This window comes from Crassostrea angulata, chromosome 6 (genome assembly GCF_025612915.1).
Source record: "Crassostrea angulata isolate pt1a10 chromosome 6, ASM2561291v2, whole genome shotgun sequence".
In the NCBI taxonomy this organism is placed as follows: domain Eukaryota; kingdom Metazoa; phylum Mollusca; class Bivalvia; order Ostreida; family Ostreidae; genus Magallana; species Magallana angulata.
In genome coordinates this window covers 35,134,642-35,150,165 of record NC_069116.1, presented here as the reverse complement: position 1 = coordinate 35,150,165, position 15,524 = coordinate 35,134,642, and the positions used below count along the sequence as shown (strand labels likewise).

General features: G+C 34.3%; 1 protein-coding gene and 2 pseudogenes across 2 annotated transcripts in view; 2 read left to right on the top strand and 1 right to left on the bottom strand.

Annotated features, from left to right (window-relative positions):
• Nucleotides 1-15,524, top strand: part of LOC128190405 (DNA damage-binding protein 2-like) — a 74,491-nt gene that overhangs the window by 30,826 nt on the left and 28,141 nt on the right. Inside the window, exons 4-6 of one of the 2 annotated variants that reach the window (XM_052862446.1) lie at nucleotides 1,207-1,355; nucleotides 2,993-3,092; nucleotides 3,218-3,395. In XM_052862446.1, the coding sequence (XP_052718406.1) occupies nucleotides 1,207-1,355; nucleotides 2,993-3,092; nucleotides 3,218-3,395 (427 nt within the window). Of the gene's footprint in view, nucleotides 1-833; nucleotides 983-1,206; nucleotides 1,356-2,992; nucleotides 3,093-3,217; nucleotides 3,396-15,524 lie in introns of both variants that reach the window. The other variant, XM_052862444.1, reaches the window with a different exon arrangement.
• Nucleotides 9,375-11,992, top strand: LOC128190409 (uncharacterized; annotated as a pseudogene).
• On the bottom strand, nucleotides 12,740-14,398 carry LOC128190408 (uncharacterized; annotated as a pseudogene).

Below are 15,524 nucleotides of genomic sequence, written 5' to 3'. Positions count from 1 at the left end.
GGTTTAAGACATCTGATTGAGAAGTTGAGACAGTGTTCGGTTTCATCCATAGCCTGGTCAAGGGAGACAAGATCTTGTACATATGTTGTGTCTATCTGTTTTGCTCTCAGAGGTCTGATTCTACACAGACCCTTATCCCATAGTAAAGTCAGACAGATAGTCTACCCCCAGTATGTTATAATTCATTCGGAATCTGAAGGTAGCAACATCGCTACCCTCATAACCTGCATGAATCATCAATGAAAGCATTTTATTATTTATATTAATATCTTTCTTTTAGTTTATTTATGAAATGATTATGAAAAGTAAGTAAAAATCAGTAAATTAATGTTAATGTACATAAGTATGTTAGCTAAAAGAAACAGCCAAATCGTCTCCTATGAGACTTGGGTCTGACATCATCATGAATATTTCGTGCAGTCCGTGATTTTTTATTAGGTCGCTATAGGCCTCGACCTATCGATAAAGAGGGCATATCAATTTTAGTCTCGTCAGTTTCAGTCGCTGTAGATTTTGACCAATCGATAAACAGGGCGTGTAGATTTCAGTATGGCTGTTTCTATAGAGCTATGAATTAACTATAAGTTTCCGTAAGAAATGGAGGGAATGATACTTGGTAGATGTAAATATTCAAATATGAATAGAATAGCAGTCATGAATATTCGATTATTGATTTATGGTATTCGTTTCAACTTTAAACAAAAGTGCATGTCCCATGTCTACTTCAAAATTACATGGAGATTTTTTCCGAAGTTATTTTCTTGATGATTACATTGAAATACAGTCTTACTATTGCTATCTTAAATTGTCATATCACTTGTCTTGATCTTTAGATGGGAGCAGGAGGAATCATAAATTCCATTAAATTTTGGCCCCATGATAATAGCAAGGTTCTCACTGCAGCAGTAGATGGGACAATCACCTTGAATGACATTGAAGGCAAAAACACACAGATTTTGGCAGATACGCTTAATGCTCATGAGTGAGTTTGCTGTTTAACCAAATGATTCAAAGTTTCAGAACTGAAAAGTTTAGAAACTTTTGATCATTAAAAATACCAGAGTATAGGCTTGCTGGATTGTAGAAATACACTCTACTTCATTGTAAATGAAAATTTTAAAAGGAGTGTTTATGAAGCAGAAATCAAGCAGGCCAGATTAATTTGTATTAGATGCATGTAATTCATAGTTGACTTTCTCATTGAAGAAAGGCTCTGGTGGAAATATTCAAGCTGTGAAATTCTGGCCATTAGATGAGTGCAAAGTAGTTTCAGCTGGACTTGATGGAACTGTATCACTTCATGACTTAAATGGAAAACTGTCATTTGTATTGGCAGATACAATGAACTTTTATGAGTAAGTCTGTAGATTGACATGGACATTTGATATACATTGTATGATATATTGTATGATATATTTTTTATCGATGAATTTGTGCAGCTGGAACTAATTTGCAAATTATTAATTGTAAGACATTTCATACTGCATGGAAATTATTGAATTCTTGAACTGATCAAAGATTTGAAAAAAAATCCACAGAATGCAGAATTTTGCACAACATAGCTACCTTTCATTTAATTATTTGATAAATCACACGATGAACCACCACAACTGATATGAACTTAACCGGAAGTCACATCACTTTATTTACCACACATTTGTCTCTGTCAAACTATGGCCCCAGCCATAAACTGGGACATAAGTTTAGTTTTGAAGAAATCCCATGTTTGAGATAAATTGTTATTCACCTATATGTAAAACAAACAAAACTAGACAAATTGCTTGTTTAAATGTTGTACAATCATTTATTTGAATAATTTAATATATCGTATTTTTCGAAAATTAGGTCGATACGGTTTATTGGGCGAAGGAGGTCGTTTTTAGCCAAAAAATGAAAAAAAAGTATAAATAGGTCGACTTTGAAGAATTGGTCGAAAAATTACCGCTAGTTCTAATGAATAAATGGTTTAAACCAATAACTTTATCATATAGTAGCCTTTAATCTTATTTCACAGTTTTAAACAAAAGGGAAACAAAATGTATTTCTTGAAAACATCGTAAGAAAATGTCTGAAATTGCGTCAAAATTTTCAAACCAAATAATTCAGTACGGCCGGTTTTAATTTAAGATCGTTTTTTATTACTTCCCTGCAATGTGTACAAACTGGTGTTAACCGGGGGATAGTAACCTAGCCTGGAGGCATGACTACGGTAGCTCATGCCACCCTGTGTCTCTGTGTTGCCTTTTACGGTGTTTATACACACGAGTCAACCTCTGAACTTATTGAAGCCTGCAGGCATGAGTAGCACGTGCCGAGAGTTCAACTGTGTATAAACAAAGTAAGCGCTACCCAGACTGATTTCAGAGACACCTGGCTAAAATTTCATTGAAAGTTTTATGTTGAATATACAGAAAAAAAACTTGTTCATGTATTCTATTATGAAAACGAATCTTTTTTTTTTTTTATTTCTACCCGACGATATTTTCCCCCCGTAATTACCCTTTGTACGGTTCTCATTTTACTTTTACCGTGCGAAATCGATTTCCTGTTTATCTTAAGCACATGATCAAAATGCATGACAGCATATAATAATGATCGAAAGATGATTCAGTCAGTGATCTAAGTAAGAAATGTAAGAAGAAATAAATCTATTTACATTTAATTTTGTATAAATGATAAATTACTACAGTATATTGATTAAAATCCATACGATTTTTACACAGAAATTCAAGCAGTATTATAGTAAACACTCACAATTTTATTGGAGGGTTGCATAAATTTTTGCAAAATTTCATATCAAATTTTCCAACCAAAAAAAAAAAAACATAAATTGGGCGAAGCTATGAATAGGGCGAGGTCCACGTGTCAGGGGAAAAAGTATCGACCCAATTTCCGAAAAATACGGTATTTACATGTAAGTGTCGTATTGCAGTGATATTAGTTGACCTATCTAGTTTACACCTCCCTTGTCTGGTATTTGTTTCATTGACAGCTTCTGGTACTGCAGTGTGGATGTTCATGCAGGTAGGAAATTTGTATCAGCAGGGGACAATGTTGGAAAACTGCAATTTCTCTCCTATGAGGGCAAAAAGGTAAGACAAAATATGTCACCTGCACCCTACATTGGCTTATTTGTCAAAACCATCACTATATTTCAAGCTTGTTTTTTTTTTTCAAATTAACAGTCTTCTAGAGTTCAATCTTATTACTTTTTCAGACCTTTGAATTTCGCTTACACAAGAATAAGATCACCCACTGTGAATTTTCACCGATGGAAGAGTGGATGCTGTGTACAGCTTCTACCGATCAAACTGTGCAGATATGGGATGTCAGAATGATAAAAGATAGGAACAGTTCCATGTGCACCTTAAAGCATGAGAAACCTGTCAACTCAGGTTGAGATTTTAATCGTAATGCATGTTTATGCCCAAATTACTGTTAAAAAGAATGGATCAGTGTTTGAAACTCACCATTGCAGTTGGGGGACTTGTCAGACAACTGGTAGAATTTATCAGTTAAACCATAGATATGCTATCATGGGGGAAATACATGTCTCGTCTTTGTGTTGGAGAGAACACTTATTTTTGATAAATGATTGCTATAATAATGAAGTTCCTTAACTTGAAAGATATTTAAAATCTATTCAATAGACAAATTGTTTTTAGCCTCAAGTTTTTAAATTGTTTTGAATTTGTTAAGTTGGTTTATAGAGATCATGGGTTGTTTGTTTTTTTAGCTCACCTGAGCTGAAAGCTCAAGTGAGCTATTCTGATCACATTTTGTCTGTCGTCCGTCCGTCCGTCTGTCCGTAAACTTTTCACATTTTCAACATCTTCTCAAGAACTACTAGGCCAGTTTCAACCAAACTTGCCACAAATCATCCTTAGGCAAAGGGGATTCAAAGTTGTGAAAATTAAGGGCCACACCCGTTTTCAAGGGGAGATAATTAGAAATTAATGAAAAATTTCAAGAAATTTTCAAAAATCTTCTTCTCAAGAACCAGAAAGCCAGGAAAGCTGAAACTTGTGTGGAAGCATCCTCAGGTAGTGTAGATTCAAAGTTGTGAAATTCATGACCCCCGGGGGTAGGGTGGGGCCACAATGGGGGGTCGAAGTTTAACATAGGAATATATAGAGTAAATCTTTAAAAATCTTTTTCTCAGAAACTGAACAGCCAAGAAAGCTGAAACTTGTATGGAAGCATCATCAGGTAGTGTAGATTCAAAGTTGTGAAATTCATTATCCCCGGGGGTATGGTGGGGCCACAGTGGGGGGTTGAAATTTTACATAGGAATATATAGAGTAAATCTTTAAAAATCTTCTTCTCAGAAACTAAACAGCCAGGAAAGCTGAAACTTGTGTGGAAGCATCATCAGGTAGTGTAGATTCAAAGTTGTGAAAATCATGATCCCCGGGGGTAGGGTGGGGCCACAATGGGGGGTCGAAATTTTACATAGGAATATATAGAGTAAATCTTTTAAAATCTTCTTCTCAGAAACTAAACAGCCAGGAAAGCTGAAACTTGTGTGGAAGCATCATCAGGTAGTGTAGATTCAAAGTTGTGAAAATCATGATCCCTGGGGGTAGGGTGAGGCCACATTGGGGGGGGGGTAAAATTTTACATAGAAATACATGTATATAGAGTAAATCTTTAAAAATCTTCTTCTCAGAAACGAATCAGCCAAGAAAGCTGAAACTTGTGTAGAAGCATCCTCAATCAGTGTAGATTCAAAGTTGTGAAAATCATGATCCCTGGGGGTAGGGTGGGGCACAATGGGGGGGTCGAAGTTTTACATAGGAATATATAGAGTAAATCTTTAAAAATCTTCTTCTCAGAAACTTATCAGCCAGGAAAGCTGAAACTTTTGTGGAAGTATCTTCAGGTAGTGTAGATTCAAAGTTGTGAAAATCATGATCCCTGGGGGTAGGTTGAGGCCACATGGGGGGTGGGGGTGTTAAAGTTTTACATAGGAATATATAAAGTAAATCTTTAAAAATCTTCTTCTCAGAAACTAATCAGCAAGATGATTCTTTATAATTGTTAAAACTTTGGCTCCAGGACAATTCTTCGGCCTCACAAGAAGGTTCAGAGTTTGATGTAGCTAAATATCCTATATATAAACAATTGTAAAGGATCTTTTTGAGAACTGCAATACTCAACATGTGATATGACTATAAAATTGAAGCAGGCAGCTATTTTTTCATTAGAATCTTTTTGTATTACTGTATTGAGTTATTGCCCTTGATTTATTGATTCTTGATTATTTTAATTAATGCATCCACTGTTAATTATTGTGATGATTATTTTTATACAATAATAAATATTCAATGTATATAAGTTGTTCTGCATAAGAAGTTTTGGGTTAGGCCGGATTAGTTTGTTTATTTTTGATTTCCAATTTTTAGATACTATGAATTATTTAAGGCCGGCACATATATGAGGACAGTGTCTATTGCATTAAGATGAGCGACTGTTTGGGGTTAAACTTAAACAGGTATGGATAGATTGAGTGTGTGAACATCCCTGCTCTATCTAATCTACGTGTTTTCTAACCTTTGATACAAAGTGTGAGGTCATTCCTGCCCTGTATCGCATTAATACAAGTGTGCAGTCATACCTGCTTGTATTGGTGGTGGTAATGCGGCGGAGCACTAGTGTATGGTCATCCCTGCTGGTGTTCAGGCCTTTCTAGCGCAAGTGTGTGGAACTCCCTGTTTGCGTTAGGTTGAGCTGTTGGCGTAAGTGTGCGGTCATCCCTGCCTGCTTGCGTAAACGTTGGTACCTGTTGAGTTGTGTAGGTGTGCAGGAGCGGTGTTTAAAGTCTGCTCTTGTAAATACTGGCAGCAATCAGGGCTATCCGAGTTCCAAGGGGGAAAATGGATTTTATTTATACAGGATCTACATGTATTATTGTACATTGTCCAGATTGTTTGTATTATGACTCCATTAAGCTGACTTTATCATACCTATTGTTCCTCAGGTGAGCGATGTGGCCCATGGGCCTCTTGGTTTTTTTTTGGGGGGGGGGGGGGGGGTTTAAATTATAAATATTTATTAAAGGAAGTGAACATGAAAAAATTAATTGTTGCTTAATAAATTTCCAAAGTCTTTTGAAACTTAAAAATGAGTCCTGTAACCTTTTTGTTTATTTCTATCAAGAGACTTTATCAATTTAACACTCTGAGTGAAGGGTTTATGGAGGTTATGCATTTTCGGAATTTCCCCAGCATGCATCTGTCCTCTGACATAGATAAGCCACATTGCTGCTGGTGACTGGGTCAATGTTGGAACTTGGCCAGTGTTTATGTACAGAGTTGATCAAAGTTACGAAGAAAAAATATGTCTGGATGTGAAGAAAAATTTTGTACTGTCATGAGAGGATAAGGATTTAGTACATTTCTAAAAATGAACCTCAGATAACTGTATATGATTTGTGCAAAAAATGAATAGATAATTTGTGAAATATGAGACCATCGCATTCCAGATGTTAAATGTATGGAGATGTGGCAGTCAGTGTTTTACATTAAAAAAATGCTGTTAGTAGATTTCAAATTAATATAAAAATGTAATTTCATTTTCTTTTGGGGGTTTCTTACTGTTACTTTTTATTTAAATGCCCTGGAAATTTTTCTGATTTGTTTTTATCTTAGATAAGATCTTGATGATATGTACGCTGGTTCTGTTTATGCTGTCAGAAGAATAACAGAACTAAGACACTTTTTTAAAAATCAGGATGCAGAGCAATGCACCTTGTGTGCTTATTTATGTAGTACACATAATCTTCAAACTCATAAACAAGAAATTCCCGAGTGCAAGAAAAAATAGGTCACAATAACATTGATCCAGGGACATCCATTTTAGTTACATGTCACATTAACTGCTGGTGGAAATGCATCATTCTGAGATCCAAAATCTTCCTCCATAAACTCTGTTTCAAAATGACAACTCTTTACATCCATTTCAAGTTTCAATTTACATTTTGATGATGGCATTTTATCTCTGTTACTAAACGGGTGTAAAAATGCAATGTGTCTCTCATTGACGTCAGCATCGGTGCTGCCCTCTCTTAGATGCTTAGAGATAACCCAGCAGGGAGGTAATGATTTTAACAATATGGCAGTGCTCATGGATTGCAAGAATTAGTTATTCTAAGTGGTATATCTTCTTACTGAGGAAAGCTCTGTCTAAATGGTTTTCAGATATCATTATACACATCAAATAGACAAATTTGTGCCCTTGATAATTTTTCATGTTCACTTCCTTTAAACAAAATACATTTAAATTCGAGATAATACCTCCGCAGAGGCTCTCTAGATATACACCACCTGGGGTGCCTGGGCCCCCCTGGATCAATAGTGCTATTCAGCAGTATAAATAAATTATATAATTATATATATAATGTACAAAATATATATTTTCTTCAGTACTTATGAATGTATTTTTTTTTAAGCATAAGTAGACGTAAATATGATCTAACACATGGTATATATATATGCATACATGTATATATCATATTATAGTAATGTAAAATAAAAACGGGGGGATAACATTCAGTCATTGATATAATGTTTGTATCAATATTATACAAATATATAAATCAAAATATATTTTGAAGAATAGGGGCGTTGTATATCCCCACTCGGAGCAATGAAGACGAAAGAATTTTAATTCAAGTTAGAATATTAATTTTTGACTTGTATGCATTGTTTTCATTATAAATTTCACAATGGAAGTCAATATTGTGATTTCATTCTATTAACACGACAAGTATAGGTTTCCAACTTAAGCTTCATACCAAGTTTTGCCTAAATCTTGGACCATTCACAGTTCTAAATTGCAAAAGTAGGTATGAATGGGTCCTGACTTCATCCTAAAGGTACTTTTATTTAAAGAATAAGTTTATATTGATTTTTATTATTGATTTATTAAAATGACCCATAATGGGTCAAATTTGTGATTTTTACCAAAAACGTTTTACTTTATTATACCCCCGCAAACGAAGTTTAGGGGGGTATATTGGTTTCACCCTGTCCGTCTGTCTGTCTGTCCGTCTGTCTGTCCGTTTGTCCGTCTGTCTGTAGACGCAACTTTGTCCCCCCTATAGAATTTTTTATTACTGCATGGAACAGTTTGAAAATTTGTATATATGTTGAACACCATCTGAAGATGTGCACCTGCAATTTTTTTTAAGATCAGACAAGATTTAATGATTTTATGACATTTTTCATTTTCCTTATTCTATATATTGTACACTAATGTTGAAAAGTAAGGGAGGTAATCCTTACAGATTTTATTAATTAATTAATAGAAAACACTCTAAAATATATTTATATAAATACATCCAGATGGAGTTTTTCGTCTTTATGTCTTAATTAATAAAAAAAAAATTATTTTTTTTAAGTATTCTATCAACTGACAATGCAAAGTTTTTGTTTGTCAATGATAAATTCTTAGGAGCTAATGAGAACATCAAAGACAAGTGTGGCTGAATTCATTTGTCCCAAGGGAGCCATTATCTGAGCCATGGTTCAGATGAAGCATGTGTTTAGGGGAAATTGATAATCTGTAAAATGGGTGATGGTTTTGGGGCTATTTTAAAACTGTTTCATGTAAACCAAAAGGTCTATCATTATAAGGAAATAAATAATATAATTATTAATAAAGAAGTTAAACTATTTTTAGAGGTTGTTTAAATTTATTTGTCAAGTAATTTGATGAAGTGACCCTATTGGGCATTAATTTAAATGAAATTCAAAATTACTGATATGATTGTAGTGTTTTGGCAATTTAAAATTGTAGTAATATTAAATTTTCTTTTTTACATATTTTTACATAGTATGGTAATTATGGTAATGTTTTGGGAGTTTATTAAATTTAACAAGCTCATCAAAGAAAATCATAGTCCTATGGGATCAGTTTTCTGATATGGAGTTCAATTGTGCCATAGGAGAAAGTGAGGAAAATTTGAAACAACTAATTGCATCTGTCAAGACTCTTATAAGAAAGAAAGAAAGATATTGAAAGTTTTATCAACAGAAAAGCATTGCTTGGCTACCGGTATTTCTATTCACTGCAAAGGGAGGGGTTTTTGTCATTTTGTTGGTTTTTCTTTAAATCAATTAAATTAAAAAAATATATCATCAAATACATACATTTGTAAATGTATTACTGTTATAGATATGTATTTACAGTGAAATTCTGACAATTTTGATTTTTCTTTGTTAACTATTTTTTTTTTTTTTACAATTCTAAAATTTTTTTTTTTATGTGTTCCAAACCTTAATTATTATTCAATTCAATTATTTGTCCCATTTGAAATTAGCCTAGCGGGGGTATTAGTCCCATTAGGACAGTTCTAGTTAATAATACGCAAGATCGCAAATGTCTGTTCCGGCACGGTTTTAACGTTTACTTCGTCAGATTGAAATCTCGCGTTACCTAAAAAATGCGAGATTTTGGGCATATTTTGTTTACTAGTTTCTAAGGGCAAGCAGAAGACGTATATAACTCGATGATACTGTCGTTTTACGATGGTTCACTATCACTGTGTTGCAGTAGGCTGTAAAAATGACTCGCGGAAGAAAGGTAGACTTCACAAATACCCAGATATGATAGACAAAAACGGTAATGCGGTTGAGTTTTTCCCACTGCCGTCAGCTGTAAAGTATCCAAAAGAGAGAAAAGCTTGGATAAACTCAGTCAGGCGTGCTGATTTTAACCCCGGACCTCAAGAATACTGGCATAGCATTTGTTCAAAACACTTTGTTGATCATAAACCCACGAAAGAAAACCCAGTTCCCACTCTCTTTTCCTACAACAACTACAAAATAAAACAACAAAGGACAACTAAAAATAGCAACGTGCCGTTACGTAATCAAGACCAGTCCATTAACAGGTACAGGTATAAAATATGAATAATTTATTTTATCACCGAAAACATAGTTTGAAAAGTATATACCGGTAATATATATATAGTTTTGTTAAAAACGAAATTGAAAAAAAAAATCTGACAGTATATAATTACTGAAATTGGCAATAATGAAAATTATTTATTTTGATTCTTCAAAAGTGGGACCCAGCATAATCTGGTTACACCTGCCCATCTTCAACTGAAACGCCTTGTAGTCCCTGCTGAGGAAATTTACAAAGGAGTTCAGTGTGAAGTAACACTCAGTACAAGGAAACCAAAAACAAGTGAAGGTTCATTTATAGTTTATATATTTACATGAATATTAATAAATGCCTACTATATTATATACTATCAACTATCTGTGTGATTTATAAACAAACTAAGTTTAAAGAAAAAGATGGACTCACAATGAATATATAGCATTTGAACAGTTATTTATATATTGTTTTGGAGAAAAAATATTTCAAAATACATGTACTGGTACGTGTATACATGTGTAAAGTGAATACAGGGTGTATGTAAGTTAATCGTTTAATCCTTGTTTACAGTACTCTTGCCTGTGCCTGAATACACTCAATACCCTACAAAGGAACATTCATACTCTCTTTCTGATGATACTAAGAATGATGAAAGCAATGAAGGTCTCTGTGAGACAGATGTAAAGGCAAAGTTAACATTTCTAACTGTAGAAAACCATCAGTTAAAGGTATATTGCTAACACTAATTTAACTAAACCACTGACTTCAGCTGAGTACTTTTTTTAAAAAATATATAACTATGTACACTCGATCATGAATATTAAGAAATTAAACATATAAACATGTGGCTATGTACACTCATGAATATTAAGAAAAGTTTTTCATGCATTTGAATATTTAATTGATATTTTAAAATTTTGTCTTTTCAAAAGGAAACATGTAGAGGTTTGGAAGTGCAAGTGAAACATCTTAGAACGCAATTAGTCGACCTAACAGGCAAATTGAGGGAGTCCAAGATGCAGACAGATGCACTTAATGACAAGTTACAAAATAAGGACAAGCTTTTCAGAGAAAATCTTCTAGAGCGACTGACTAATTCAGATCAAAATGTAAAAATATTTTTGGGGTTGCCTGGTGTTGTTTTTTTAATGGGTCTGTTCAACATTCTGAAGACAAATGCCTCAAAAATGAAGTACTGGACTCGACAGTCATCAAGCCTGGATAAGAGCTGGCAGCAAGGAGGTAAACGAAAACCTGGAAAACCACGGAAATTAACTCTTTTTCAAGAGTTTACCTTAACACTTCTACGGCTTCGACTTGGATTAAATACATATGTTCTTGGCATGCTATTTGGTATTTCACAGTCACTTGTCTCATCAATCTTCACATCATGGATTTCCTTCATGGAACAAGAATTGTCACCTCTTTTAAAATGGCCTTCCAGAGAAAAAATTGATAAACACATGCCTCTCTCTTTCAAGAGAAAGTACCCAAAAACCAGAGTCATCATAGATGCCACAGAGTTCTTTGTACAGCGTCCTCGAAATCCCACAGCTCAAAGTCACACCTGGTCTAACTATAAATCGAAAAACACATTTAAAGCACTTGTAGGCATTACTCCAAATGGTGCATTTTCTTTTGTGTCAGACCTATGGTCAGGAAACATTTCAGACAGATGCATTACAGAGAAAAGTGGATTTCTTGACTATATTGAAAGGGGGGACCATGTAATGGCAGACAGGGGTTTTCTAATTAATGATCTGTTGCTGCAGAGAGGTGCATATTTGAATATGCCACCATTTACAAGAGCATGTAACCATGGTAAAGGCAGGTATTTGACCTCGAATGAAATTAAACAATCAAAAAACATTGCATCTCTAAGGATACATGTGGAGCGTGCCATACAAAGACTGAAATCTTATCAATTTCTTAGTGGAACTATGTACATTAACTCAATTTCAGTTGCAAATCAGGCTTTGAAAGTGTCTGCTATTTTTTGTAATTTTATGAAACCACTTGTTAACAAAGTTAGCAAGTAAATACAATGTAGTTGCATTTTGATGTGTCTTAATTATCAAAAATGAATAACAAGATTATCAATTTCTTTCATCTTCCTTATTTTTATTACCATGACGGACAACTTTTCTCATTAACAATAATGATGACAAAGTCACGGACATAATTTTGAATATACATACTTTTTATAAAAGCCAGCTAATTTATCTGTAATTTTCTCCCAAAAACTTGCATCAAAATTAACTCTGTGGGTAAAAATACCAGAATGTGTGTATATTACCAAATCACACCATTCCCTCTTTGTTACAGCAAGTTGACACTGAATTTGGCAAAAATATGGAGAAGACTCTTTTTTGACTAAGGAAGGGACACCTTGAATAATTTCAAAATTTTTTAAATCATGACAAACAGCTTCAAAGGCAGTGTTTTTGGCATATAAAAATGGACATTTAATTTCTATACAGCCTTTTCCACAACAATCACACTGAACAAAACCATCAGGTGATGCCCCAATGTATGGGATTTCTCTACTGATTACAAAACCACTTAAATCACAATTAAAGTTACCATGACATTTTTGTTGTTCTTCTATGTACACATCTCTTGCTTTAATTTCATACTTCTTACCATGATTTAAAGAGGCAACATTAATGCTTGAGTTATTATACTGGCCTAGAATTTGTTTAATAAGAAAACCATTTTCATTTCTGCCTGTAAAATGCAAACAGCTATGTACAATAGATGCTGTGATTCTCCCTAAACGTTGATAAAACCACGTATCAGAACTACTCTGTGACTTACTGTCCTGAAATATTTGCTCACATACATCTCTGTTATAATACATTTTCAGAACATTGAGAAAATTTTCAAAAGTATAATTCGCAGTTTTTGCTAGATCAAGAACATTGTCATGAACAGCGTTTTCAAATTCATACTCTGATTCTGAGCTGTCTGACAAGGTGTAAGCAGCGCAGGCTTCCAATTCTTCAGTTTTCATCAGTTTGTAAACTTGTTTTTCTATTGACCTGTTTTCCTGTTGGGGTGTATAAACTGGTTTGTAAAACTGGCCAGTTGGTTTGGTTGGGGTTTCACCATTGGGATCCCTCCGCAGGTCAAGCTGTATGACTTTGACTGGTCTGGATGATCGCGTAGGATTCGTCCATTTGGCAAGCTGGTCAGTCACACCGATAGCTGACCTGTCTGTCAAGCTTTGAACAAATGCCTGTAGTCCAAATAAAAGGGCAGCAACATGCTTACAGGTACCATCACCACTGCAAAAAAAAGTTGATTTTATTACATTGTATTTCTATTTGCTTAAAACCATATTTACAATGCAACTGCCAACACACATTCCTTGATTACAATTATACTCTGTCCCGAGTTTTTGCTTCCACCACTTTTTGCTTGATATTTCGCTAATCATAAATACCTTTGTGCTCAAAGTATGTTCATCCACTATTATGAAAAATGTCCAGATTATCTGTTTTGAAACGCCCCCTCTACCGCTTCAGGTTTCAATACACAACTCAAAAAAGAAAGTCTACAGAGATTTTGCTTTGCATCAGCCATGAAATAGCCCGGATAATAATGTTAAAAATTGTGCGAGGTATTCTGAGTAATTCCAAATGGAGAATGTATGTGTATTTTTATTAAAAATAATCAAAAGGTGATGGAAGCAATAACTTAAGACAGACTATAGCTCTCTTAATGCATGTCAATCATTTCGAAAAATCAATATTATTTAGATGTATAAATTAAGAAGTAGCACCAGAGTCCAAGGACATATGCATAGACATTATTCTACTATTCTGGGTGTACATGTCATGTGAGAATTCAATCATGAAATTATAATCTGCAGAACCGTTTACAGTCAATTTTATTCAAAATAGATACATACGCTACACATGTGCATTCTCCTGAGTTTATCACTCCATCAACATCGATTAAAATCCAGATGTCATATGGGGGAGCAGATTGTCTTTCTTCTGGTGTACACTTAGCCCGAACATAACGAAACTTATCATCAAGGGCTACCATCTCCACCTGGCTGATGTGTCCATTAGTGTGTAATCTGTAGCTATTGTCATTCTTGTATGACTTAAGGCGATCGTTCGTCCACATACATTTACATTTCAGATAAAATTGAACATCATAACTCTCAATATTCGGGAGACATGATAAGTCATCTTTCCAGCTAAAATTGCTGCGCATAGGATGGGGGTAAACTTTTCCTTTAACTGTGCGTCGTAAAGTTTGAAAGCTCACTTCATCTACATAATGATCTGTTTTTGTTGGTATACTTTGTAATTTAGCCTCCCGTGCGATGTCTAAAAGATCATTCTTTTTGTAACCAGTAGTTTTCACCCCTCTTTCCGACAAAAAATGCTTTAACTGGGGAAGAGACATCGATGACAAATCAAGCGACGCCATGGTTGTTTACATTGGAGAAGATGCCCAAGGCCGATGAACTTTTTCAGCCTCCTTTTTAGAAGAGTTACACAAACGTAGTATTTGCGATCTTGCGTATTGTGAAAGAGTTAAATTTATTCACACATACTCATATGTTTAACTTAATGCAAACATTTTGACATATTGCTGATTCTTTAAAATTGTTTAGACTTTGGCCCCTAGACGATTCTTGTGCCTCACAAGAGGTTCAGAGTTTGATCCCATATATAAACAAAATACTTATGTTGTTAATTTATATATCTTTTAGCTCTATACTAGTTATTGATAGACTGAAATTAAAATTTCATCATCTTAAAAAAAAATTAATTTTGTATAGAATCACTTATCATATAAACAAATGGGAGTGTATAAGTAAACTCAGTATGTTTTTGTTTTCACCAAATATGGTAGTATGATTTAATTGTTTAGTATTATCTAATGACTGGCAGGTAAAACAATGTTAACTACATTTCTGCAACATAACAATCTATGTTTTCTTTATAATGTTCCATTTACCAAGTAACAATAAACAGCTTTATCCATGCATAGTTTTACACACGTTTTCATATCTATTAATCTGACCCTAAACTTGTGTTTATAATACTCATACATGTATGAAGTCGGACTCATTATCTGCCATGTTTGTTTAACCGCAAACAGGGTGCGACGAAATTCATCATTAGATATATAGTGGGAGTTTTTTTCTATTACCATTAAGATAAAAGGTGATAAATATTCTAATTAGGGCCCCGCAAGGATTTGCGGGTGCCCTATAGTAATCACTCTGTCCGTCCGTCCTTCTGTCTGTCCTTCTGTCACTCTTCCGTCCACAAATTTTCTGTTTTTTTCTAATAACTTTTTTTACGGTTACCCAATCAAGTTCAAATTTGGTATGGTAGTTCAGTAGGCAGAAATACATATTTTGATGCTAAGTTTAGTTCTCTATGTCTTCTGGTTTGGAGCTGGGGTGGTGGGGTAGATTCCTTAACTATGCATAAGAATGAATGGGCAAAGAGAGATAACTGCTGAGAATGTTACCATTGTATACTTGGAAGGCTGTGCAATATTTGTCCTTTGGGATTAATTAACCTTCCACAGGAACAAAATCCTAAGCTTTATCTTTATGTGTCACATTGAGATTAATAACTGCACTGCCTGTGTCTGCAAATGAA